This window comes from Odocoileus virginianus, chromosome X, assembly GCF_023699985.2.
Source record: "Odocoileus virginianus isolate 20LAN1187 ecotype Illinois chromosome X, Ovbor_1.2, whole genome shotgun sequence".
NCBI lineage: Eukaryota > Metazoa > Chordata > Mammalia > Artiodactyla > Cervidae > Odocoileus > Odocoileus virginianus.
In genome coordinates, this window is record NC_069708.1 from 27,636,766 (window position 1) to 27,663,019 (window position 26,254).

General features: G+C 34.3%; 1 protein-coding gene and 2 non-coding genes across 4 annotated transcripts in view; 2 read left to right on the top strand and 1 right to left on the bottom strand.

Annotated features, from left to right (window-relative positions):
* TEX11 (testis expressed 11) overlaps positions 1-26,254 on the bottom strand; it is a 256,192-nt gene that overhangs the window by 21,083 nt on the left and 208,855 nt on the right. For both annotated transcript variants that reach the window (XM_020882990.2, XM_020882995.2), the window contains exons 26-28: positions 10,833-10,982; positions 9,081-9,189; positions 7,991-8,111 (exon numbers count right to left, since the gene is read on the bottom strand). In XM_020882990.2, coding sequence (XP_020738649.1) covers positions 7,991-8,111; positions 9,081-9,189; positions 10,833-10,982 — 380 coding nt within the window. The remainder of the gene's footprint in view (positions 1-7,990; positions 8,112-9,080; positions 9,190-10,832; positions 10,983-26,254) is intronic.
* On the top strand, positions 9,620-9,699 carry LOC139033193 (small nucleolar RNA U2-19). The gene has a single exon (XR_011485821.1). It is a non-coding gene; the product is annotated as a small nucleolar RNA U2-19 (small nucleolar RNA).
* Positions 9,856-9,925, top strand: LOC139033192 (small nucleolar RNA U2-30). Its single transcript, XR_011485820.1, has one exon. It is a non-coding gene; the product is annotated as a small nucleolar RNA U2-30 (small nucleolar RNA).

A 26,254-nucleotide genomic window follows, 5' to 3' on the forward strand; every position in this document is an offset into this window, starting at 1 on the left:
TTGTGGATCAGTCTCCAAAGACAAGGAAAACAAAAGACAAACAAATGGGACTACATCAACCTAAAAAGCTTCTTAACAGTAAAGGAAATAATCATCAAAACACAAAAGCAACCTACTGAATTGGGGAAGATATTTATAAATCATATCTCTGATAAAGGGTTAATATTCAAAATATATAAAGAACTCATACAACTCAAAAAAAAAAAAAAAAAAAAACCAATTGATTTAAAAATGGGCAGAGGAAACAAAACAAAAAAAATGGGCAGAAGACCTGAGTAGACATTTTTCTAAAGGATACATACAGATGTGCAAGAGGCACATGAAATGATGCTCAACATCATTTTTAGAGAAGTGAAAGTCAAAATCATAATGAGATACTACCTCATATCTATTAAAATGGCTATTATCAAAAAGACAACAAGTGTTGGAGAGCACATGGAGAAAACACAATCTTTGTGCACTGTTGGTTGGAATGTGCAGTTATTATGGAAAACAGTATGAAGATTATTTTAAAACTTCAGAATAGGTCTACTATGTTATACAACTATTCCACTTTGGGAATTTATCCCAACAATATGAAACAATAATTCAAAATGATATTAATATATGTACCCCCATATTCATTTCAGCATTTATTATTTTTTATGGCTGAGTAGCATTCCACACATACACACAATGTAAAGCTATTCAGCCATAAAAAATAATACATCTTGCCATTTGTGATAACATGAATTGAGAATATTATGTTAAATGAGTCTTAAGAAAAAAAATATGCTATGATTTCACTCATATATAGAATCTAAAAAATAAAAACAAAACAAATTCATAGATATAGAGACTATACTGGTGGTTACCAGAGGGGAAGAGTACTGGGAATTGGGCAAAAGGAGTCAAGGGAGCCAACTGTATGGTGATAAACAGTAACTATGCTTTTTGGGGTACACACTTTGTAGTGTATGCCAATGTTGAATTATAATGTTGTATACCTGAAACTTTTAATAAAAAAGGGAACATTAAAAAAGAGAGATTGGCAAAGTAGATGAAAGAAACATGTTGTTTATATGCTATCTACAAAAAATTTACTTCAAATAGGAAGGCTGAAAGTAAAAGGATGGAAATAGGTATATTATGTAAACATTAATCAAAGGATAGAGTTGCAATATTAATATTAGTTATTATAGATTTCAGAGCAAAGAAAATTACTCATGATATAGAGGGACATTATACAATGATAAAAGGTGAAATCCATAAAGAAGATATAGCAATCATAAATGTGTATGCATCTAATGAGAGTCACAAAATACATGAAGCAAAAACCAGTAAGCGTGAGAAGAGCTAGGCAACTTCACAGTTACAGTTGAATATTTCAACATGTCTACTTGACAAATAATAGAACAATTAGCCAGAAAATAAGGAAATATATACAAGAACTTGGCGACACCATTAAACAGAGAGATCTAATCAACATTTATAGAACACTCTACTCAACACCAGCAGAATACACATTCTTTTCAAGTGCCCATGGAACATTTGGTAAGTTAGATCATATCCAGGGCCATAAAAATCTAAAAAAATTTTATTTTATTTATTTTTTTCCATTTATTTTCATTAGTTGGAGGCTAATTAATTTACAACATTGCAGTGGTTTTTGTCATACATTGAAATGAATTAGCCTCAAAAATTTTAAATAACTGAAATTATACAAGTTGTGTTCTCTGACCACAGTGGAACAAAACTAGAATTTAATAACGGAAAGATAATAGGAAAAATTTATAAACACTGAGAAATTAAACAATACATTTCAAAGTAATCTATGGATTAAAGAGGAAGTCTCAAGGGAAATAAAAAAAAATACACTGAGGTAAATGAAAATGAAAATACAATATAGCAAAATTTGTGGGCTACAGCTAAAGTAGTATGGTGAAGGAAATTTATAGCACTAAATGCATACATTAAAAAAGAAGAAAAATCTCAAATTAATTTACATTCCCATCTCAAGAAGCTAGAAAAGAAGAGCAAACTAAATGCAAAGCAAGAAGAAGGAAATAAATAATAAAGATAAGAGCATAAATTAATGAGACTGAAAACACAAAATCAGTAGAGAAAATCACTGGAGGAGATGGTTCTTTGAAAAGGTGAATAAAATTTACTAACTCTAGGCAAGAATGACAGAGAAAAAAGGGAAGATTTAAATTATAAACATCAGAAACAAAACAGTAGATACCACTACAGATGCTGCACACACCAAAAGAATAATAAAGGAATAATAATGCAAAGAAGTCTATATACTTAAATTTGACAACTTAGAAGAAACAGGTCACTTCACTGAAAAATATAAATTACCACAAATCACCCAATATAAAATAGATAATGTGAACAGCTCTATAATTATTAAGGAAATGGAATTTGTAGTTTTAAAACTCTTGGAAAGAATCTCTAGCTAAACTGAAGAATTCTACTAAACATTTAGAAAAGACTGACATAGATTCTACACAATCTTTTCCAAATATATGAAATTTTATGAATCTACTATTATTCTGATATCAAAATCAAAGACTGTACAGGGAAAAAAACTACCAAACAATATCCCTAGTGAATATAGGAAAAAACCTTAATAATATGCTTGCAAACAGAATTCAGCAATAAATAAAAAAGAATTTACACTATGACCACGTGGGGTTTATTCCAACGATGCAAGGCTGGTTTAATATTTGAAATCAGTCAATATAACCCCTCATATCAACAGTTTAAAGAAGAAAAATCACATGCTCATATCAATTGGTACATGAAAAACATGTGACTAAATTTGATACTCACTCATGAAACTCAGAAAAAAAGGAATAAGAGAGAACTTCCTCAACCTGATCAAGAACCTCTACAAAAATCCTATGGCTAACATTATACTTAATGATGAAACACTGAATGTTTTCTCCCTAAGATAGTGAACAAGGCAAGAATATCCACTTTCATCACTCTTACTAACATGGTGCTAAAAGTTCTAGTCTGTGCAATAAGGCAAGAAAGGGAAAGAGAAGGCATATTGATCGGAAAGTAAGAAATAAAACTGTCCCTATCTGAAGATTAGATGGTTGTTTACACAGAAAATCCTAAGGAATCTTCAAATCAATTGTATTTCTTCATACTAGAAATTAACACATGGACACCATTTATAATCACTTGCACCCCAATGTTCATCGCAGCACTTTTTATAATAGCCAGGACATGGAAGCAACCCAGATGCCCATCAGCAGACGAATGGATGAGGAAGCTGTGGTACATATACACCATGGAATATTACTCAGCCATTAAAAAGAATTCATTTGAATCAGTTCTAATGAGATGGATGAAACTGGAGCCCATTATACAGAGCGAAGTAAGCCAGAAAGATAAAGACCATTACAGTATACTAACACATATATATGGAATTTAGAAAGATGGTAACGATAACCCTATATGCAAAACAGAAAAAGAGACTCAGATGTATAGAACAGACTTGTGGACTCTGGGAGAAGGCGAGGGTGGGATGTTTCAAGAGAACAGCATCGAAACATGTATATTATCTAGGGTGAAACAGATCACCAGCCCAGGTTGGGTGCATGAGACAAGTGCTCGGGCCTGGTGCACTGGGAAGACCCAGAGGGATGGGGTGGAGAGGGAGGTGGGAGGGGGGACCGGGATGGGGAATACATGTAAATCCATGGCTAATTCATTTCAATGTATGACAAAAACTACTGTAATGATGTAAAGTAATTAGCCTCCAAAAAATAAAAAAAATAAAAAAATTTAAAAAAAATAAATAAATAAAAAATAAATAAAATAAAATAAAACTTTGCTTCTCAGAAAAAAAAAAAAACCCACAACACTTAGATGTAAATCTAACAACACACACACACAAAAATAAATAAATAAATCTAACAACACATATACAGGACTTGTATGTTGAAAATTATATAATGCTGATAAAAGAAATAAAAAATCTAAATAAGTGAAGAGACATATCCTGTTCATGGGTTGGAAGATTCAATATAATAAAGGCATCAATTATTTTTAAAAACTGACATATAATTTAAGATGTCAATTCTTGATAGATAGTGTACCAGGCTGGATGTAGCTCCCCCTCCAAATTCATGTCCTTCCTGGTACCTCATCATATGACCATATTTGGAAATATCACTACAGATGTAATTAAGTTGAGATCATACTGAAGTAGAGTGAACCCTTAATCTAGCAATGGATGTGCACTTATGAGAAAAAGAGACAGACAGACAGATGGGGAGAATGCCATGTGGTGACAGAGACTGGAGTGATAAATTTATAAGCCAAGGAATGCCAAGGTTAGACAGCAACCACCAAAAGACAGGAAGAGGCAAAGAAGGATCCTTCCCATAGGGCCTATGGAGAGAGTATACCCTGCTGACATCTTGATTTTCAGATTTCTAGCCTCCAGAACTGTGAGAGAATAAATTTCTCCTATTACAAGTTACCCAGTTTGTGGCAATTTGTTATAGCAGTCCTAGGAATCAAATACAGTTTAATGCAACTCCTATCAAAATCCCAGGATTTTGCAGATTTAGAGAAGATTACTCTAAAATGAATATAGAAAGGCAATGGAACTAGACAGCTTATAACAATTATGCAATAGAACAATAAAGTTGGTGCAATCACTCTACTTGCTTTTAAGACATTATAGTAATCAGGACTGTGTGGTACTAGCAGAAGGATTAACACATAGAGAAAATGAAGAACCCAGTAACAGACTCACATAAGTATATCCAATTGATTTTTGCCAAAAGTACAAAAGCAATTTAATGGAGGAAAGACAGGCTTGTCAACAAATGGTGCTAGGGCAACTGGATATCATGGGCGAAAATGAACCTCAACCTAAATCTCACAACTCATACAAAAATTAACTTGAAATGTATTATGAACTTAAATGTAAAACATAAAACTTAAAAAAAGAGAAGAAAATCTTTAGGATATGGGGCTAGGCACAAAGTATGCTAAATACCAACTTGAACTGAAATTCCTAGCAAGAGCAGATAAGACGTGTTCTGGTGGAAAGAGTTCTGAAATTGAGGTCAGACAGTTCTAATTCTTTCATTCATTAGTCATACAAACTTAGGCAAATTGGTAACTTGACATTTTCGAATCTTAAAAATTCTCTCATTTGTAAATCAAGGATAATACCAGTATTGCCTGCTTCACAGAATTACTGGAGGTGGGGTGGTCAAATGAAATAATGGATGTAAGAATGCACTGTAAAATGTAAAGCATAATACTGTGGGCCTGAGATTTTATGTTTATGCAACAGCCATTTTGCCACTGTACGGACATACTTGATAAAGGTTATCTGCTTAATAAATAATGAATGAGTGACTGGTCATCAGAAAAGTCAAACAAGGGCAAATTTTTTTCCCAAGCGTTTAAAACAAAAGGGGTACACACCACATTCAATCAAACAGTAAAAAGCAACACATACTATTTAAGGAGATAGAGGGTTATTAAATATCTGCATAAAAAGCTAACTATTCCATCATGTTTCAGAGAATTAACAATTACGGATGGGAGACTAGTCAAAAAACTACAAAAATATTAACCTAACAGGCAATTCAAGAGTCAGAGAGATGGAACAGTAATACATTAGACAGAATAAAAGTGGCAAAACCAAAATGCTCAGAGCAGTTCTGGCCTTTATATAGAGACTATGGAAATTGATCAATTTGAATTTATAGTACAATTTAATTTTAGTTTGTATTCGTTACTATGGCAAACACATTTGAAGGTCCAGATGAGGCTCATGGCTTAGAAATTAAATTATTTCTTCTTCCAAAAGGAAGTTAAGATGAGGGAAAAAAAGATGTACGTATCTCCAAAATGTTCAATGTTGAAGTTTTTTTTTAAACTTAAATTCACACTGGCCGTAATTACATAGTTCCAGAATTCTGGGTTTCTGTAAAACGATGCTAGTTTGTACCAGGTTGTCACCCTGCTATATTATTCCACCATCTGTTGTGGTTTGCAGACATTTGTAATATGAAGAAGCAGTTGGGCAAGTCAGGATCCTTGGATATTAACATGGACTCAAATAATGACTTTTTGTGTGACTTTAAGCAGGCCATTTAACCTTCTTATTTTATAGCTCCCTTACAAAAGCAATACTACCTTACATGTATATGAGCTGCTAAAGTTCACAACACATATTATTTCAGTTGATCCTTAGAACCTCAGTGTAGGAGTAAGAGAAAGTATTATTATTTCCATTTTACATGAGAAAACTAAAGTCAAACAGCAGAGGAGAAATAACCTTATGCAAAAACAAACAAATAAGAAACCATTCAGACCCTTACCTCATACACCATAAGCAAAAATTAACTCAAAATGAATCATAGACCAACATGTAAGAAATGAGTATAAAAGCTACAAGAAAAAAATAGAAGAAAATCTTTGTAAATTTGGAATAGGCAAAGACTTCTTATTATGACTAAAAACATGACCCATAAAAGAAAAGATGACAAATTGGGCTTCATCAAAATTCAGAACATTTGCTTTTTATTTTATTTTTCAGAACATTTGCTTTTTAAATAATGCCACTAAAAAATGAAAAGACTAGCCAGAGACTGGGAGATAATACTTACAAATAGTATATTTTATAAAGGATTTGTATCTAGAATACATAAAGAACTCTTAAAACTCATTGAGAATCCAATTTTTAAAATGGGAAAATACTTGAATAGGTATCTTTCCAAAGAACAAATGGTCAATAAGCACATGAAAAAAAGATCACCAGTGTTAGCTACCAAGGAAGCTCAAATAAAAACCACAATGCGCTACTATTACATACCCAGTAGGATGGCTATAATAAAAAAAAATATGGACAATAAGAAGTGTTGATAAGGATGTGAAGAAATTGGAACCCTCATACACTGCTGATAGGAACGTAAAATTGATCAACAACTTTGGAAAACAGATTGCAGTTCCTCAAAAAGTTAAATATAGAGCGTTACCATATAACCCATTAATTCACATACTCAAGAGAACTGAAAACAAACCCTTGAAAACAAAGACTTATCCACAAATGTTCATAGTAGCATTATTTGTTATAGTCAAAAAGTGGAAACAAAGTATTTACCAACTAGTGAACAATATGTGCCATACTGATGAATAGTATTCTATTTATTCATCAAAAAAAAAAAAGGCCATTCCTTTTCATTGCTGATGCATGCTACAGCATGGGTGAACCTCAAAAACAGTAAACTAAATTGAAAGAAGCCAGATACAAGAGGTCACAAGTATGATCTCATTTATATGAAGTATTAGAAAGAGAAAATCTATAGAGATAAAAAGCAGATCAGTGGTTCCCTGGACCTGAAAATGGAAGCAGGGATTAAGTGCAAACAGGCAATGGGAAACTTCTGTGGGTAATGGAAATACTCTAAAACTGGAGTAAGGTGACAGTTGCATAACCATAAATGTACTAAAAATCACAGAATTATACACAAACAATAAGTGAATTTTATGGTATGTAAATTACATCTTAATAAAGCTGATTTGAAAATTACTGAATTAAACCTGCACTGAAGAGAAAATCAACAGAGGAGGAACTAAAATATAGGTCATCTTCAGTGTTCCTTCTACTCTATTACTTGTCTCAGAAGTGGCAGGAATAACAATAAACTTTTCCAAAGAGTTAATATCATCATAAGGAAATAACAACTCTACCAGATTTGAAAATACAAAATAATTAAAAATGCCAGATGGTACACTTTGACCTATTCCATAGTACACTTGTATTAGAAATTTTCTACTTTTAACTGTTAATATTTACATTTCACAAACCCAGGGAAATTTTATAGTGTGTAACCACATTTTAAAACGAATTTATTCACCATAAAACTCATATCAAAAAGCATTATTCTATGTAATTTCTAATACACAAGACAACTCAGTTCTTTAAAATTAGCTTAAAGTTTAATATCATTGTTTGACTTACAGTGCGGCTAATAAACATCAGAGCATCTTCAAAACTGCCCCAAATTTCTTCCATGGGACAGAGTTCTGTATTCGGCACCCCATCTGGCACTAAGAGGTTAACCAAGCTGCGCATACATTTGCTGAAAATCAAAAAGAGAAAACTCATCCCATAAGGAAAGAAATCATTGACTTCATGGCTGAGATAAGTAAAATCTGGACCTCATCCCAGACTAAGGGCTTCAAAACATGTCTGTTCTTCCTTCAATTTTATCTGGCCTCCAAGCTCAACGACAGATTTTTGAAGATATAAAAGGGGCTGACCAATCCTTCATTTTATTATGCCTATGGCTGTCTTTCACTTTTTTTTTTAGTTTCCTGAACTAAGGAGTTTTGTCTGTTTACTATATTTTATGAGCTGGTTTAATCTATATGCACTTTAAAGCATCTCATTACATCCTCAAATGGGGAAAGGGAATTGGATTTAAACTGGGAATAATTCCAGGAGAACTGTCTCTCATGTCTCAGAAAAGGAAGACTGTTATGAAGTTTTCCAGAGAAAAATCACACAATATCTATTTTCCCCCCATGTCTGGGAATAGAGAACATAAAATCTCCAATTAATATTATTTTATATTATGTATAGCACTTATTAGTCCTTAAAGAAAGGTGCTTAGAAAAAAATATGAGGCAAATATGCCAAAATGTTTGTATCTGTTAAATTTGAGCAGTGGATACATAGGTGCTTGTTATATTAATCTTTGTACTTTTCTGTACAACTGGCATATTTAGTACTGAAAGAAAGGTATCAACACTTAGTATCAACACTTAATCAATAATTTTATTATATATAAAGACTCACAAAAAGTAGTAACTTTCTCCTTCTTTTTCTCCTTTGGGACAACCAGATTCCTTCACCTTGCCTCGGTCTGTAATACAACTCTAAATATGGAGCTGTTCTGAGGGCTGAGGACTTTTTAGTCCAGGAGTTACAAGAGTACCCCAATCATCTTTTGCGTCAGTTGAGTATGATTGATAACAAATGGGACACTGATTATAGCACTTTTGGCTATCAAAAAGCTAGGATTCCGTGTTGAATTATATTTACCAACCTGTATCTCAAAACATCAATTGATTCCTTCCTTTTGTGGAAAAACAAAGCCTTTTTCAAGGCCCTCAGAGCAATAGAAGGATAGCATGCAGGCATTTCCATTGCTAATGCTATAAGAAGGGAAGCAAAAAGATTGTGAACATCATAATCTCATCCATTGAGTTTTCATCCTATGTTACAACTTGTTTTCTCTAATGAAACTGACCTGAAACAGATACAAAAACAAACACAAAACTCTAAAAATGAAATTCATAATATGATGAATCTGTGGTGGCTTTTAGAAAATAACTTCTACTTTCTGGGCAGAGTAACATTGTAGGATCACTAGGTTATATATGTATATATATATATTTTTCCAGTAAACATCAACAGAGAACCTACTGTTTCTGTGACTCAGCACATAGTCATATAGGCGAAGTAATAATCTTATGAGCCAAAGTGAAGGAGGGGCACATGAAGAAAAAAACAGAAAGCAGATCAATAAAAAGGTACTAATCAAAAACACATTTATATTCTCCACGATCTGTTTTTACTGAAGTGGATCAATAATGAAAGTAGTCAAATCTGAGCATCAGAAAACCTCTTAGTTTACCAGATGCATGATCTTTATAGTTCCAAAAAGCAAAAGAACAATGTTTTCAAAACAATAAGGTGTGTGTGTGTGTATGTATGTGCATGCGCACATGTGTAATGGTGACAGTGGATAACTGAGAACTTACTGGTGGGTGAATGAGAGTGGACTGAGGGTGTGTGTATATGAAATGCTGATCGTTTCTGAGCAATGATGAAAAGGTTTTACTATAGACCTTTATAACTATGAAGATGTCTACACTTGATCTGAGCTCAGAATTAATGAAAAAACAAAACAAAACAAAACACCCCAAATTTATACTATAATATACTGTTTCTATCTAATATTAAAAACGGGAAACCCTTGGCATAAGAGTACATATAGGAGATAAAACTCTCAAAACTTCTAGATGCATTCACCAGGCCTCTAGAATTGGAGTTCCATTATACAAGGAGTAGTGGTCACCATCACATGGCTATAAGGTATACACCACCAGCTCCATGTTCCTAGAAATTCTGTCTTGGCAAAATAAGGAGAGGAAAATGTGACTCGTACATTTGGGGCTATCCAATACCTTTATTAGCCATGTACAGGCTCCTGAGGAGGGTGAAAGATATAAAGGGAAGATAATTAGCCATGTCTTGCAGTATATCCCCACAGAGGCTGAGTCCCCAAATACCACTTATAGCCCAATGAAAAATTTGAGGCTGGCAATTATGTTAAAAATATCACCAATATTTCTCTGTATACTTTAATAAATAACTAAGATTGTATCACCTTTGATTAGTGAAGCAGCTGATTAACTATTTCTAGCTAGCTGAGCAAAACTTTCTTAAGTTTGAGCTACTATCCCTATTATGTAGTTACATTATTTGATTATACACAAAATAAATATAAGCACCTATTATGAGCAATGCACATTGCTAGGGTTTATAAGTACAGCAAATGTAAGTAATTATTACTCATGATTCTAAGGAGCTTATAATTTCATATAAAGAGTAAGATAAATGCACAAATGACTGTAATACAGAATAGTTCAAGAATGCTATTAGAGAAGGAGAACAAAGTTCTATAGGGATACACTGCTTCCCACCTGGATGAAAGAGAGAATAGAGAGAAGAAAGAAAAATGTAGTATGATTTAAATGGGTACCAGCCTTCCAAAAACAAATTTAGCTCTTACCTGCAATTATTTCAAATGTTTTACTTTCTAAATGAGGTAGTTCCCACATTGGTGCCAGGAAGTGGTCCAGTAATGGGTCATTCAGTTTGGTTCTCGCTTCAAACTCATACAGCAGAAGCAATGTCTCGCATGGATCACCTGAGAAGTCCCCTAAGAAAGAGGCAAAAATGCAACATTCTCTGTGATTACATTTCATTATTTCCTCCTATTCTAATCTGTCTTCTGGGGAGATTTTCCTATTGAGGAAAATTAATTCTACTTACAAGTAATTTGAGGTTATCTCAGCTCCTTTAGATACATCTTTTACATTTTTAAATCTATAAACTTACCAATACTTTCACACCCTGAAATGCATTCACTAAAGTTGTCTACACTTCCTGAAATTATTGCCATGATATTTCTAAATAGCCTGGAAAACTCTTGCTGCTATCTAATTCAAATATAGTATTTACCTGCCTTACTTTAATGACTGAGTTAACCAGAAGATCCAGTGCAATATAACACAACTGTAGTTTTATTTTCAACTAAGTAAGCGAAAGTTTCCAAACTGTTTCACTTAGTCAGTCAATAACATTTATTTCTTGGTTATCCCATGGGCAGAATCTTGTACCAGGTGGCATATATCATACTATGTGAGTTGGTTTCCAATCACCCTTATTAGACTGACCATTTTCAAAAGTTTTGAGGTATAGCATATATATGATAAACAAGTGCATTAATCTTAAATATGTGAATTTTAAATCTTAAAACAGTGAATTTTTATGTCTGTTAAAACCCATGTAACCATTACCCAAATCATGATACAGAACACTTCCAACACTCGTGCTCCTTTCCAGTTAATACCACCTTTGCAGAGTTAACAACTATTTTGACTTCTATTACTACTGATAGTTATTTTTATTATTGAACATCAGTGACAGCAGGGAGAACTATAACCATTTTTTGAATATTGACCTGTATCCTGTGACTTGCTTAATTCATTTACTAGTTCCGGTAATTCTTTTGATAGATTCTTTGGACTTTCTATATAGAGAATTATGTGTCCTTTGAAAATACAGATAGTTTTATTTGATCTTTTTCACTCTACACATCTTTTCCCACTCTTTTGCTTGCTTTATTGCATTGGTTAGAACCACCAGGATGATGATGACCAGGAGTAGTGAGACTAGATATTCTTGACTTGTTTATGTCCTTAGAGGGGAAGTATTCTGTCTTTCATCATTAAAATGACATTAGCTGTAAGTTTTATTTTTTATGGATGGCTTTTATCAGGTTAAGGAACTTTCCCACTACTCCTGTTTAGTTGAGAGTTTCTATAATAAATGGATACTGAATCTTGTCACTTAATCTGTTGATATGGCGAATTAACTGAGTTTATAATGTTGAAACCAGGACAAACCTCACTTGGTTAAAATCTGTTAGATTTTAAACTATGAATTCAATGGGTATAGGACAATTCAAGTTATCTGTTTCTTTTTATGGGAGTTTTGGTAGTTTGACTTTCAAAGGAATTTGTCAGTCTCATTTAACCCTTCAAATTAATGGGCATAAATTTGTTCAGAATATTCCCTTGTTATCTTTTTTTAATGTCTGTAGGATCTGCAGTGATATCTACACTATCATTCTTGACATTGTTAATTTGTGTCTTGATCTGCCTGGCTAGAGGTTTCTCAATTGCGTTGATAAACAGCAACAACAAAACAGCTTTTGTTTTCATCAATTTTATCTATTGTTTCCTGTTTTAAATCTTATTGACTTCTGCTTATATTATTCCTTTCATTCTGCTTAATTTGGCTCAATTTGATCATTTTTCCCTGGTTTTTTAAGGTGAAGGCTTAGATTATTTAAGATCTTTTTCTAATTGAGGCATTTAATTCTACAAACTTTTGTCTAAACACTACTTTAGCTGTACCTCCAAATTTTTATATGCTGTGCTTTCATTTACTTCCTTCAAACTATTTCTAACTTCCCCTATGAATTTCTCTTTGATCCATTTGATTATTTAAAAGTACATTTAAAAAAAAACTGAAGTATAAGAAAGAATCATAAACTTATGATTGCCGGGGGAAGGATGGGGAAAGGGATAGGGGGTTTGTAATGGCCATGTACACAGTATTATATATTATACGAGTGAAGTAAGTAAGAAAAAGAAAGACAAATATCATATAGTAATGTATACATATGGAATCTAGAAAGATGGTACTGATGAACCTATCTGCAAGGCAGCAATGGAGACACAAACATAGAGAACAGATTTGTGGATATGGGGGTAGGGAAATGGGATGAATTGAGAGTAGCATTGAAAATATATATTACCATATGTAAAATTAGATAGCCACTGGAAATTTACTGTATGATGCAGGGAGCTCAAATCAGGTGCTCTGTAATAACCTAGAGGGGTGGGATGGAGACTTAAGTGGGAGGGGACATATAGATACCTATGGCTGATTCATATTGATGGGTGGCAGAAACCAACACAATACTGTAAAGCAATTATCCTCCAATTAAAAATAAATAGATTTTTTAAAAAGAAAAAACTGAAAAAATAAAATGGATAACCAACAAGGACCTACAGCACAGGGAACTCTGGTCAATGCTATGTAGAAGCCTGGATGGAAGAGAGTTTGGGGGAGAATGGATACATGTATATGCATGGCTGAGTCCCTTTGCTATCCACCTGAAACCATCACAACACTGTTAATTGGCTATATTCCAATACAAAATAAAAAGTTTAATAAAAAGATAAAATTGAAGCATAGCTGATTTACAATATTGTTAGCTTTAGGTGTACAACATAGTGATTCAATATTTTTATAGGCTACATTCAATTTGAAGTTATTACAAAACAATGGCTATATTTCACTGTGCTATACAACATATTCTTGCTGCTTGTCTGTTTTATACATAGTAGTTTGTATGTGTTAATCCCATACTCCTGTATTGCCTCCAACCCCTTCACTTTCCCCATGGGTAACCATTAGTTTGTTCTCTATACCCGTGAATCCGTTTCTGTTGTTATGTACATTGGTTTGTTTACTTTTTTTAGATTCCACATATAAGGGATAACATAGAGTATTTGTCTTCTTCTGACTTATTTCACTAGTGTAATATTCTCTAGGTCCATCCACATTACAAATGTAAAATTTCATTCTTTTTAATGGCTGAATAGTATTCCATTGTGAGCTTAGTGGTGAAGAATCCACCTGCCAATGCAGGAGACATAGGTTTGATCCCTGGTTTGGGAAGATACCCTGAAGGAGGAAATGGCAACCCACTCCAATATTCTTGCCTGGGAAATCCCATGGACAGAGGAGCCTGGCAGGCTATAGTCCATGGGGTCACAAAAGAGTCAGACATGACTTAGTGACTGAATAACAACTACGTAACACTACTGACAATATAAAATGGTATGGCCACTTCGGAAAATGGTTTGGCAGGTCCTCAAATGATTAAACATAGAGTTACCATATGACCCAAAAGAAATTAAAAACATGTCCTCACAAAAATCTGTGCATAAATGTTTACAACAGTATTAGTCATAATATCCAAAAGATGGAAACAACTCAAATGTCTACCAACTGATGAACAAAATGTAGTGTATTCATACAACAGAATATCATTTGATTACAAAACAGGAATGAAGTACTGATACATGCCACAACATAGATGAACTTTGGAAACACTAAGCTAAGTGAAAGAATGTAGTCACAAAAAGTCCGCATATTATGTGATTCCATTTATATGAAATGTCCAAAATATGCAAATCTATAGAGACACAAAGTAGCTTAGTGGTTGCTTAGCACTCCTGGCAGGGTGAATGTAGGGATGGGGATGTGATGGAAAGTGAAAGTCTCTCAGTCAAGTCCAACTCCTTGCGACTCCATGGACTATACAGTTCATGGAATTCTCCAGGCCAGAATACTGGAGTGGGTAGCTGTTTCCTTCTTCAGGGGATCTTCCCAACCCAGGGATCAAACCCAGGTCTCCCGCATTGCATTCTTTACCACTTTACCATTGGATTCTTTACCACTGAGCCACCAGGGAAGCCTAATTGGGTACAGAACCTAACTGAGTACAGAATTTCTTTTTGAGGTGATAAAATATTCTAAAATTGACTGTTGATGGTGGTTGCACATATCTGTGAATATACTAAATCCACTGATATTTTAAGTATGAATTGTATGGCATATGATTTGAATTATATTACAAAAAAATTATTTTAAAAAATGACTTTATACTCTGTAACATTCCTTTGTGTCTGACTTCTTTTGCTCATAATGTCTGTGGTATTCATTCCTTTTATTGCTTTGTAGTATTCCACTGTATGAATATACCACAGCTTATTTAATCCATCTTCCTATTGATGGTTACTAGGGTTGTTTTAAATCTTTACCTCATAAATAGAGCTATCTTGAACATTTTTTGGTACATATTATGGTAAACAGATATACTCATTTCAACTGAATATACATCTAGGAGTGGGATTGTTGGGTCACTGCTAGGATAGAAGCATGTATAGTTTTAGCAGATACTGCCAATTTTCCAAAGCGGTTGTACCAATGTACATTTCTACCAGCAATGAATCAGAGCTCCAGGTCCTTCCCATCTTCACTAACCTTGGTATCTTTTTTTCCCAAATACTTTTTTAATGAAACAGAGAATACATTGCTGAAGACTCAAAGCAGGGATTTGAATGAAGACCACTTTATCAATATTTTCTTTTATGGTTGGTAGTTTTTTTTGTGTGTGTCTCCAAGGTCATAAAGATATTCTCCCAGGTTTCATTTTAGAAAACTTATCAGTAATCCATTTCAAATCGATGTTTTTGTATGGTGTAAGGGAGGGGGTCAAGGTTCATTTTTATAAAAAATCATATGAGTATCTAATTGTACCAGCACCATTTATTGTGGAAAAAAATTCTTCCCTATTGAATACCATTGGGCACCATTTTGTCATAAATAAACATGTGTGATACTATTTCTGGACTCTATATTCTGTGGTGTGATAACTGGGAGACAGTGAAGGACAGGAGAGCCTGGTGTGCTGTAGTTCAAGGGGTCACAAAGAGTTGGACATGACTTAGCAACTGAAAAACAATAACAAAAATTCTGTGGCAAAAAAGAAAAAATTCTGTGGTGTAAGTCTTCACATCTGATTCAACTATTCAAAGATCATCCTTTGCATCTATATAGAAACTTTAATATCATCGTGTCAATTTCCAGAAGTAAATTGGCTGGTATCTGGATTAGGATTGTCTTGAATCTAACTGATCAAACTGGGAAAACTGATACCTTAACAATACTGAGTTTTCCAGTCCATGAACACAGGCTTCATTTATTTGGCCTTTAAAATTTCTCTCAGCAATGTTTCAATATTTTGTAGCTTTTAGTGTGGAGATCTTCTGCATCTTCTATTAGAGTTATTACTAGACATTTGATGGATTTTGATGCAGATGGTGATTGCAGCCATGAAATTATCCATGGCTGATTCATGTCAATGTATGGCAAAAACCACTACAATATTGTAAAGTAATTAGCCTCCAACTAATAAAATATAAATGGGGGGAAAAAAGATGCTTACTCCTTGGAAGGAAAGTTATGACCAACCTAGACAGCATATTAAAAAGTAGAGACATTACTCTGTCAACAAAGGTCTGTCTAGTCAAGGCTATGGTTTTTCCAGTAGTCATGTATGGATGTGAGAGTTGGACTATAAAGAAAGCTGAGCACAGAAGAATTGATGCTTTTGAACTGTGGTGTTGGAGAAGACTCTTGAGAGTCCCTTGGACTGCAAGGAGATCCAACCAGTCCATCCTAAAGGAGATCAGTCCTGGGTGTTCATTGGAAGGACTGATGTTGAAGCTGAAACTCCAATACTTTGGCCACCTGATGCGAAGAGCTAACTCATTTGAAAAGACCCTGATGTTGGGAAAGATTGAGGGCAGGAGGAGAAGAGGACGACATAGGATGAGATGGTTGGATGGCATCACTGACTCAATGGACATGGATTTGGGTGGATTCCGGGAGTTGGTGATGGACAGGGAGGCCTGGCGTGCTGCGGTTCATGGGGTCACAAAGAGTTGGATATGGCTGAGCGACTAAACTGAACTGATGCTATTAAAAATAAATGTGTAAAAGTTCATTTTCCAATTATTTCCTATTAGTACACAGAAATACAATTAACTTTTGTCTATTGACCTGTACCCAGCAACCTTCCAAATTCATTTATTTTTAAAACTTTATTTAAAATAAAACACACATATAGAAAACCAGTTTACAGGTGTGCATGTGTGTATCTATAGGATTTTTTTAAAACATTTATTTATTTGTTTAGCTACACCAGGTCTTAGTTGTGGCATGTTGTATCTTTAGTTGTAGCATATGGGATCTACTTCCCTGACCAGGAATCAAACCTAGGCCCTCTGCATTGGAACCAAGTCTTAGCCACTGGACCACCAGAGAATTCCTCCTGTATAATTTTTTTAAATGTTGAATTCCTAGGACAAATCTTACTTGGTTATAGTGTATTATTCTTTTTACATATTGCTGAATTCAATTTTCTCACATTTTGTTTAAGATTTTTGCATTTATCATTTAAGATACTGACCCGTATTTTTTTTTTTTTTCTTGAAATGTCCTAAGTCAAGTTTTGTCATCAAGGTCATGCTGGTTTCATAAAGTCAATGTGTTACCTCTTTCTCTATTTTCTATAAGAGATATTTTTACAGGGTTGCTATTATTTCTTCCTTATTTATTTTGGAGTATTTATATCAGTGAAGACATTTTCTTTTTGTAGGAAGGTATTTATGGTAAAATTACTTTAGCAGGTAATTTCCCTTTGTACCAGTTTTCATAGATATATCTTTTAAAAAGTTTGTCCATTTTTGTCAAAATATTGAAATTTATTAGCATAGTTATTTACAATGTCCTTTTATTGTCTTACTAATGTTTGAAAGATATGTAATAATGCCTACTTTTGAATTACTTGTATTAGCAATTTGTGTTCTTTTCATTTTTTGATCCATTTCATTTGGCATTTAGCAAATATAGTAATCTTTCCAAAGAATCAACTTTTGGCTTTGTTGACTTTCTCTACTGTATGTCTGAGTTGTTTCATTCTTCTCTGCTCTTATCTTTGTAATGTTCTTCTTCTCTACTTTCTTCAGGATTTAATTTTCTTGATATTTAAGGTCAAAGCTTAAATTGTTGATTTTCAACCCTTCATCTTTTCTAATACATGCACTTAAAGACATGGAATTTTTCCTTATTTTAGATACATCTCATAAATTTTGATGTCATATTTCCCATTTTTAAGTTCAATATATTCCATAATTTTCATTTTGATTTCTTCTTTTGCCAATGTATTATTTCAAGTGTTTTTTTTTTTTTTTTTAAGATTTTCAACAATGGGGGTTTTCTAATCATCTTTCTGTTGAGTTCTAATTTGATTCTATTTTGGTAAATGCTACAAGTACACCTACAAAAAATGTGTACTCTATAGTTTACAGGTGTATTGTTCTCTCTATATATTTTGAGAAACTTTCTAGAAACCAATAATAAATGTTTGCAAGTAAGCTATGGTACACACCTTACTCTGATTGAGAGTCATTGTGTCTAGATAACTGTACAGGAAAAATTTCAGACACATCTGTATTTTCATAAAAGAAACCATATATACAAAAGCAAACATATTAGGAACAGGAAGACTTGAAAGACATTCCTAACTAGGTCAGGCACTTGGGAGAAGGAATAGTGCATATCATCATAAATATCTGGGAACTATAATGAACCTGTTGCCTAAACCTGTGACCCTCTTCTAAATTGCTTCACTGATTCCATAGTCCTATAATCAAAGTTCCTACTCGCTGTCACAAGGGTTTTGCTTTGTATTATTAGGGTAAGCTTATGTTGTTTGTGAGTCATAATTTAAGTGAAATGCTGACAAAAGTGAAGATTTTTAGAAGAGCAACTTCTGTCTGAGATACTTGCATATCTCCAGATAATGGTTTAATCTTCTTGGGGGGAAAAATCCTAAACAGTGGTTCTCCTATTTTTATGGCCTAGGTCCTGGCCCAAAATGTATAGAAAATTCACTCAAGTTTTGCCGTTTTGTTTAATGTGCCTGTGGATCTTGCCTAATCTCAAAATTATCATCTCTGAGAATTTCTTATCCACTGAGAACTAATCTTTGAGCCAAAAGCAACCCATGATTTATTGCTAGTTATTAAGCCAATGGAAGGAACAAGCAAAAGCCAGGTGCTGAAGGAATAAGCACTTAATCCTAGTTTTGGTGTGGGTGTACAACTGAACAAATAAAAATGATTTCCAATTCCAATATGAGACTTGATAGATTTTATCTACTACATTTGAATAAATCAGAATGACCCTTCTAGTTCTGGACTGAGGAGACCATAGGCTATAAATATCAATACATAATATATAAAAACAGAGACAATCCTATGCCCTGCCAGCTGAAATGCCTTTTTGCTGGTAGAGGATACTTGCTGGGTTTTTATTTAAAGCTTTCAGTTCTTGTTGCCAAAAAAACTAACACTTAAAATTTTTTTTAATTTTTATTTATTTTTCATTTATTTTTATTAGTTGGAGGCTAATTACTTTACAATATTGTAGTGTTTTTTTGCCATACACTGACATGAATCAGCCATGGATTTACATGTGTTCCCCATCCCGATACCCCCTCCCGCCTCCTCTTCATCCCATCCCTCTGGGTCTTCCCCATGCACCAGCCCTGAGCACTTGAAAAATTTTTTTAATTTTTAATTTATTTTTTGGCCATGCTACATGGCTTATGAGATTTTAGTTCCCTGACCAGGGACTTAACATGGGCCCTCCAGCAATGGAAGTGTGGAGTTCTAACCAACAGACTTCCAGAGAATTTCCATAACCACTAACACTTTTGATGATGACACTCGATGAATACTTTACACCAAAGTCAAAATTATAGTACTGGAGATAAGTGAAATTCTTCCTTGCAATGACTTATAAAAATAAAGACTTTTCTCCATCTTCATGTTTTTGAGATTAAAAATTTACTCATTTGACAAAATAAATAGCTTTTAGAAATCTACTTACTAAGATTACTCTTAGCCCTAACATGTGATGACTCTTCACATAGAAAGTAACTCCAAGGATGTTTCTAGCAACATCCAAAAGTTAAGTTTTTAAATGGAGATCCTCAAAAAGAGCCAGAAAGAGATATTCAGGAGCTGTTGAGTTCCCTTGTGTTAGAAAGTTTTTAGAGTCTTAAAATCATACGCAGTCATCTTTGGTATAATCCCTACTTCCCTTTAAATTTCCTTTTTTCTTTTTCTGGAAACCTGATCTGCCCTTCTCTGCCCTATACCTGTATCCCAAGTTGAATATTTTAAAGATATTTTTCTAAATGTTTCTCTCCCAAAGTATAAACTGACAATGACTTAAGCACTCCCAGAGATCTTTGCAAAAACGGCTCTCAAAGACCAAGATGCTCTAATACTCAAACAAATGACTTTCTAATCAAAGAATTTCTGGCACTATAGCAGCATTTCATTTAGTAAATATACTTTAAGCCTTTGTATATGCCAGACAGTTTTAGGGGGTAGGGATAAAGAATGAACAAGACAGACAACTTTTCTGCCTGCATGGAACTGAAGTTCTGGTTGAGAAAAAAATTGATATACATTATATAGTATCAAGTAGTGATGTGCGTTGTTAAGAAAAATTACAGGTTAAGAGAGTAGATAGTGATACAAATTGTTATTTTAGAAAGGGTGTGGTCAGGAAAGACCTCTCTGGAAGGGGTGACACTTGAGCAAAGGATGTAGGGGAGCAAGCTACATGAATACCCAGGGGAAGAGTTCTAGGCAAAGGGAATAGCAAATATAAAGGCCCAGAGGCAAGAAAGTATAATTAAGATATTGTAGAGCTAGATTATAGTGAACTGAGGTAGCATGATGGGAGATTAGGTCAGAGAGGAAACCAAAAGCCAGATAATCTATGGCCCTGCAAATCATGGTAAGGACTTTGGATTTTAATTCCAAGTAAATGGGAAGTACAAGAAGACTTTCTGATCTGACTTATAATACTTTGGCTGTTGTGTGGCTATTGGATTTATAGAAGGGCAATTGTGGAAGTAGAAAGGATAGCTGAAAAGCTATTACAGTGGTCCAGGTGAGAAATGAGGTAGCTTGGACTAAGGTGATACTAATGGCCTTATTTACTATTGAGAAGGGGCACACCACAAACCACATTACTTTCAGCCTCACCTCCCACTAATATAACCACTGAATAAGAGACAATGCCAAAACTAACAATGCTTCCTTGTACTCCTGGCTTTTGTTTACTCAGTTCCCACAGCTTTTAATGCCTTCTACGTCCTTCTCTAACCATTAAAATCTTACTCATTATTCAAGAGTAAGTTCAAATATTACCTTTTGAAGTGGGTCATTTCTTCTTTTATGATTCCACACTCTCTATATTTATATTAGTGAAGTTATTTCATTTAGCTTTGTATACATGTAATAGATTGTTTCTGATTTCATTTCTTCACTAAATTTATTAAGGTTAGAGACAATAACACATTTACTTATATTTTCACAATACCTAGTAGCCCCTAGTAATTTAATAAAGACTTTGTAGACTGAATGTGATAAGCTGCTTCCCTTGGGTCACTAACATAATGGTACATCCGGGTTAATACTTTTGTAAGAGTCAATTCCCATAGCACTAAGATTTCAGACACTGTTTATATGGTTCTTAATTAACTTTGATTTGGAATAGATTTTTAAAAGGTTGGCATTTTCCAATTCCCCCCCAGGAGCTTATGATTCACCAGCTTTGCACTTCCCCTTAATTTGTCTATTTACAATTGGTAGCTAAATGGCTTATTTACATTACTCACTGCTGGGTTCATAATTTTAGGAAAAACCCAATCTTAAGAAATACAAACTTTTAACAAGTCAGATTCATTTTTTTCTAGATGAATTTTGTGGTTTTTTATTAAAGTACTATATATTCATTGAAAAGTTCAAACAATATAAAAGTGAAATAGAAAGTAAATGTCTCCTAAACTCACCAAATCCAAGAGGTAGCAAATGTTGAGTCTGGTGTGTATCCTTCCAAGACCTTATATACTATATATGCATTCATATGTATGCATATTTAGTTAGCCCTCCCTATTAGCAGGTTCTACACAGGCAGATTCACCTAACCATGGATCAAAAATATTAAAAACAAACAAAAATTCCAGAAAGTTCCAAAAAAAGCAAAACTTGAATTTGCCATGTGGCAGCAACTACTTACATAATATTTACAGCTATTTACATAGTATTTACCTTGTATTAGGTATTATAAGTAAACTAGAGATGATTAAAGTATATAGGGGGAAATATGTAGGTTATTTACAAAAACTAAGTCATTTTATATGGACTTGAGCATCTGGGGATTTTGGTATCCATGGGGGGTGCTGGAACCAAATCTCCTGCAGATATCCAGGGATGACTCTGTGTGTGTGTGTGTGTGTGTGTGTGTGTGTGTGATTTTGTTCATTCATGCAATATCCAAATATCAAGTATTGGAATAAAAGGTAAGCAAACATAGATACGGTATTTGGCCTCATGAAACTTACAAGCTAGTATATATGCATACAAACATACATATGCACATTTTAAAAATAAAATTGCAATCAGAAAAAGCCAGCAAAAGTACAATAGTCCAAAGTGAGGGGCACAATCCAAGGTAAAAATCCTTTATTGGCAATAAGAAGAACACAGTTTATAGGCTGGTGAAGGGAACTTGTCTACGATTGGTTTGGTTTTGAGAAGCAGAGGAGAAAGGGCTGAAGAGTGAGAAGCTGATCAGTAAGGCAGTGGAGAAGAAAGTTTGTGTTATGAGAAGCCCTACATGCACCTCTACTCATTGGCTGCTACTGCTGCTGCTGTCACTTCAGTCGTGTCCGACTCTGTGTGACCCCATAGACAGCAGCCCACCAGGCTCCCCTGTCCCTGGGATTCTCCAGGCAAGAACACTGGAGTGTGTTACCATTTCCTTCTCCAATGCATGAAAGTGAGTATTGTAAAGTAATTAGCCTCCAAATAATAAAAATAAATTAAAAAAAAAAAGAAAAGTGGAAGTGAAGTCACTCAGTCGTGTCCAACTCTTAGTGACCCCATGGACTGCAGCCTACCAGGCTCCTCCATCCATGGGATTTTCCAGGCAAGAGTACTGGAGTGGGGTGCCATTGCCTTCTCCGACCCATTGGCTAGGAAAACATAAATACTACAGGAACTCATGTATACAACAATGCTAGATTATAGGTATAAACTTCTATTAGCCTGGATCATGGCCCTGGCCTCCTCTCCACATGTACCCCCTATAAATAGCTGGCCTAAGGAAAAAGTACCACAAATAAAGATAAGTTATCACAACTTAAAGGCGAAAAGCTAACAACCTGGTTTAAAAATGGGCTAAATACTTGAATAGAAATTTCTCAAAAAAAAAAAAAAAAAAAAAAGACATACAAATGGCCAACAGGTATATGAAACTAGGCTCAAAGTCATGAATCCTCACATAAATGCAAATCAAAACCAAAAATCACCTCATACCTGTCAGGATGGCTATTATATAAAAAAAGAAAAGTGTTGGCAAAGATGTGGAGAAACTGGAACCCCTGTACATTGTTGGTAGGAGTGCAAAATGGTACATCCACTATAGTAAACAGTTCCTTACAAAATTGAAAATAGAACTAGCATACAGTCCAGTGATCCCACTTCTGGTATTTATCCAAAAGAATTGAAATCAGGATCTTGGAGAGATATTAGCACTCCCCTTTCACAATAACCAAGTATAGAAACAAGCTAAATGTCCACTCAGGGATGGATGGATAAGGAAAGTGTGGTTTACAGACTTTAAGCCTAAGTCCTACCCAGCCTTAAAAAGGAAATTGTGCAATATGTGACAATATGGCTGAACCTTGTGGACAGTACGCTAAATCAAATAAGTGAGTCACAGAAGGACAAATATTGCATGATTTTATTTCCATGAGGTATCTAAAATAGTCAAAGTCATAGGCTCAAAGAATAGAATGGTGGTTGCTGAAGGGAAATGAGGTTGCTAATCAATAGGCACAAATTTACAGTTAAACAAGATGAATCAATTCTAGAGATCTGCTGTAAAACACTATGTAAGCTTAGTTGCTTCAGTCATGTCTGACTTTTTGTGACCCTATGGACAGGGTCCCTGCCAGGCTCCTTTGTCCATGGGATTCTTTAGGCAATAATACTAGAGTGGGTTTCCATATCCTTCTCCAGAGGATTTTTCAGACCCAGGGATCAAATCTGTGTCTCCTGCATTGCAGGCAGATTCTTTACTGCTGAGCCACCAGGGAAGCCCATAAAACACTGTACTTACAGTAAATATTCTATATTGTACATTTAAAACTTTAATAAGAGGGTAGATCTCATGTTAAGTGTTTTTACTGCAACAAAATAAAAATTTTAAAGATAAGTTATCCAAAGTAAAGCACAATATAAGATACTACATGAAAATGGGATGAGAAGAAATAGGAAGAAAGAATGGTAGGTGGAGAATTCTCACGAGAGAAATGATGCCATAAAGCAGATGAAAATTGTGGCTAAACATGTCAGCACGAATTTTAAAATATTAAGTAATCATCTCTATCAAATGAAGATATAAAGTGGGGATTCAAGAGCTCAGAAGGAGCTGGCAGAAAAAAGAAAATGAAATATGAGCCATTTTAGAAGAAAATGGTAAGAGAAAATTAAAACAATCCAGAAAAAAAGGTAAAACTGGAAACAGCGGAAGTGAAGAGATACCACTGAATAAACAGTAAGGGACATAGAAAATAAGAGATAAGCAAAATGAAATGGAAATTGAGATTAGTTCTAACATTATGTTTTCTCATCAATTAATGAATTAAATAAAGTCTTTAACACACATTCATTTTACATTTGTATGAGAGTAACAGATGTCATTTTAAAAAAATTATCCACCAAAATGCCAAATGAATACACTTGACAGAACACGGTAAGTCATGTTGCCAGAGAAGTGCAAGTCAAACTCTGCTTAACCTCATCTTTCCTTGGCCCCTAGACTGAACTCCTAGTGCCAATAGAATTTTGTTGAATCTCTTTTTTTCTTTTCTATTGAGTTTATGTTTTGTTCTTGCTTCTGGTCTGGGAATAGCCAATAAGTTATTCTCCCTCGGTAGCAGCAATGACTGGGAAAGTGGTTTCACGGTCTCATCATTTGGTGATCTCTGTAAATGGATTAACAGATTATCTAGTCTCTGGGTAAGGAACAACAATTTGTTAGCCTTTTTTGTTCTGTATGTCAATTTTGAGCTTAAATTAATAAATTACTTTATGCCTGCTGGAAAGAATACCACTATAATATCTGGACTGGTGAGTTTCTGTATTTATTCTTTTTTAAAAATTTATTTATTATTTAATTGAAGGATAATTGCTTTAGAGAATTTTGTTGTTTTCTGTCAAATCCCAACATGAATCAGCCACAGGTATACATATATCCCCACCCTTTTAAAACTCCCTCCCATTTCCCTCCTTATCCCACCCCTCTAGGTTGATACAGAGGCCCTGTTTGAGTTTCCTGAGCCATACAGCAAATTCCCATTGGCTATCTATTTTACATATGGTAATATAAGTTTCCATGTTACTCTTTCCATACATCTCACCCTCTCCTCCCCTCTCCCCATGTCCATAAGTCTATTCTCTATGTCTGTTTCTCCATTGCTGTCCTGTAAATAAATTCTTCAGTACCATTTTTCCAGATTCCATATATATGTGTTAGAATATGATCTTTATCTTTCTCTTTCTGACTCACTTCACTCTGCATAATAGGTTCTAGGTTCATCCACTTCATTAGAACTGACTCAAATGCATTCCTTTCTATGGCTGAGTAATATTCCATTGTGTATATGTACTCTGTATTTACTCTTGACCCATAGCTGAAATTGTAGATCTGAAGCCACAATATCTCTATAGCACTGGGACTATGTGTTGATAATTGAGAAAGGCCTTGACTTGAGTTTTCCTATCTGTGGCAGGTATTCATAAATTAGATTATAAAGTCTCCTATATTAAAGGAGCTCTATTTGTTTTTTTAGCTTGTTTGAAGGCTTTATTTCTAACAGATATTACAGCTTGTAAGTCATAAAAATCATCAAAATCATTGGTGGATGTGTTATGGTATCTTGGGACGTAAAGCAGCTTTGATTTCTGAGTTAGTCTCATCAGATTCGCTCCAGAAGCCTTTAGACTTTAAATTGGTAGTTAGCTTCCCTTCATTTTCATGCCTTGACAAAGGACTCCCTTTGCTGGATGAAAAACTTGCTTCCGAAGCGATTTTGTGAGTCGTTTTTGTCTGGAATGTCCTGCTGCCTATTCT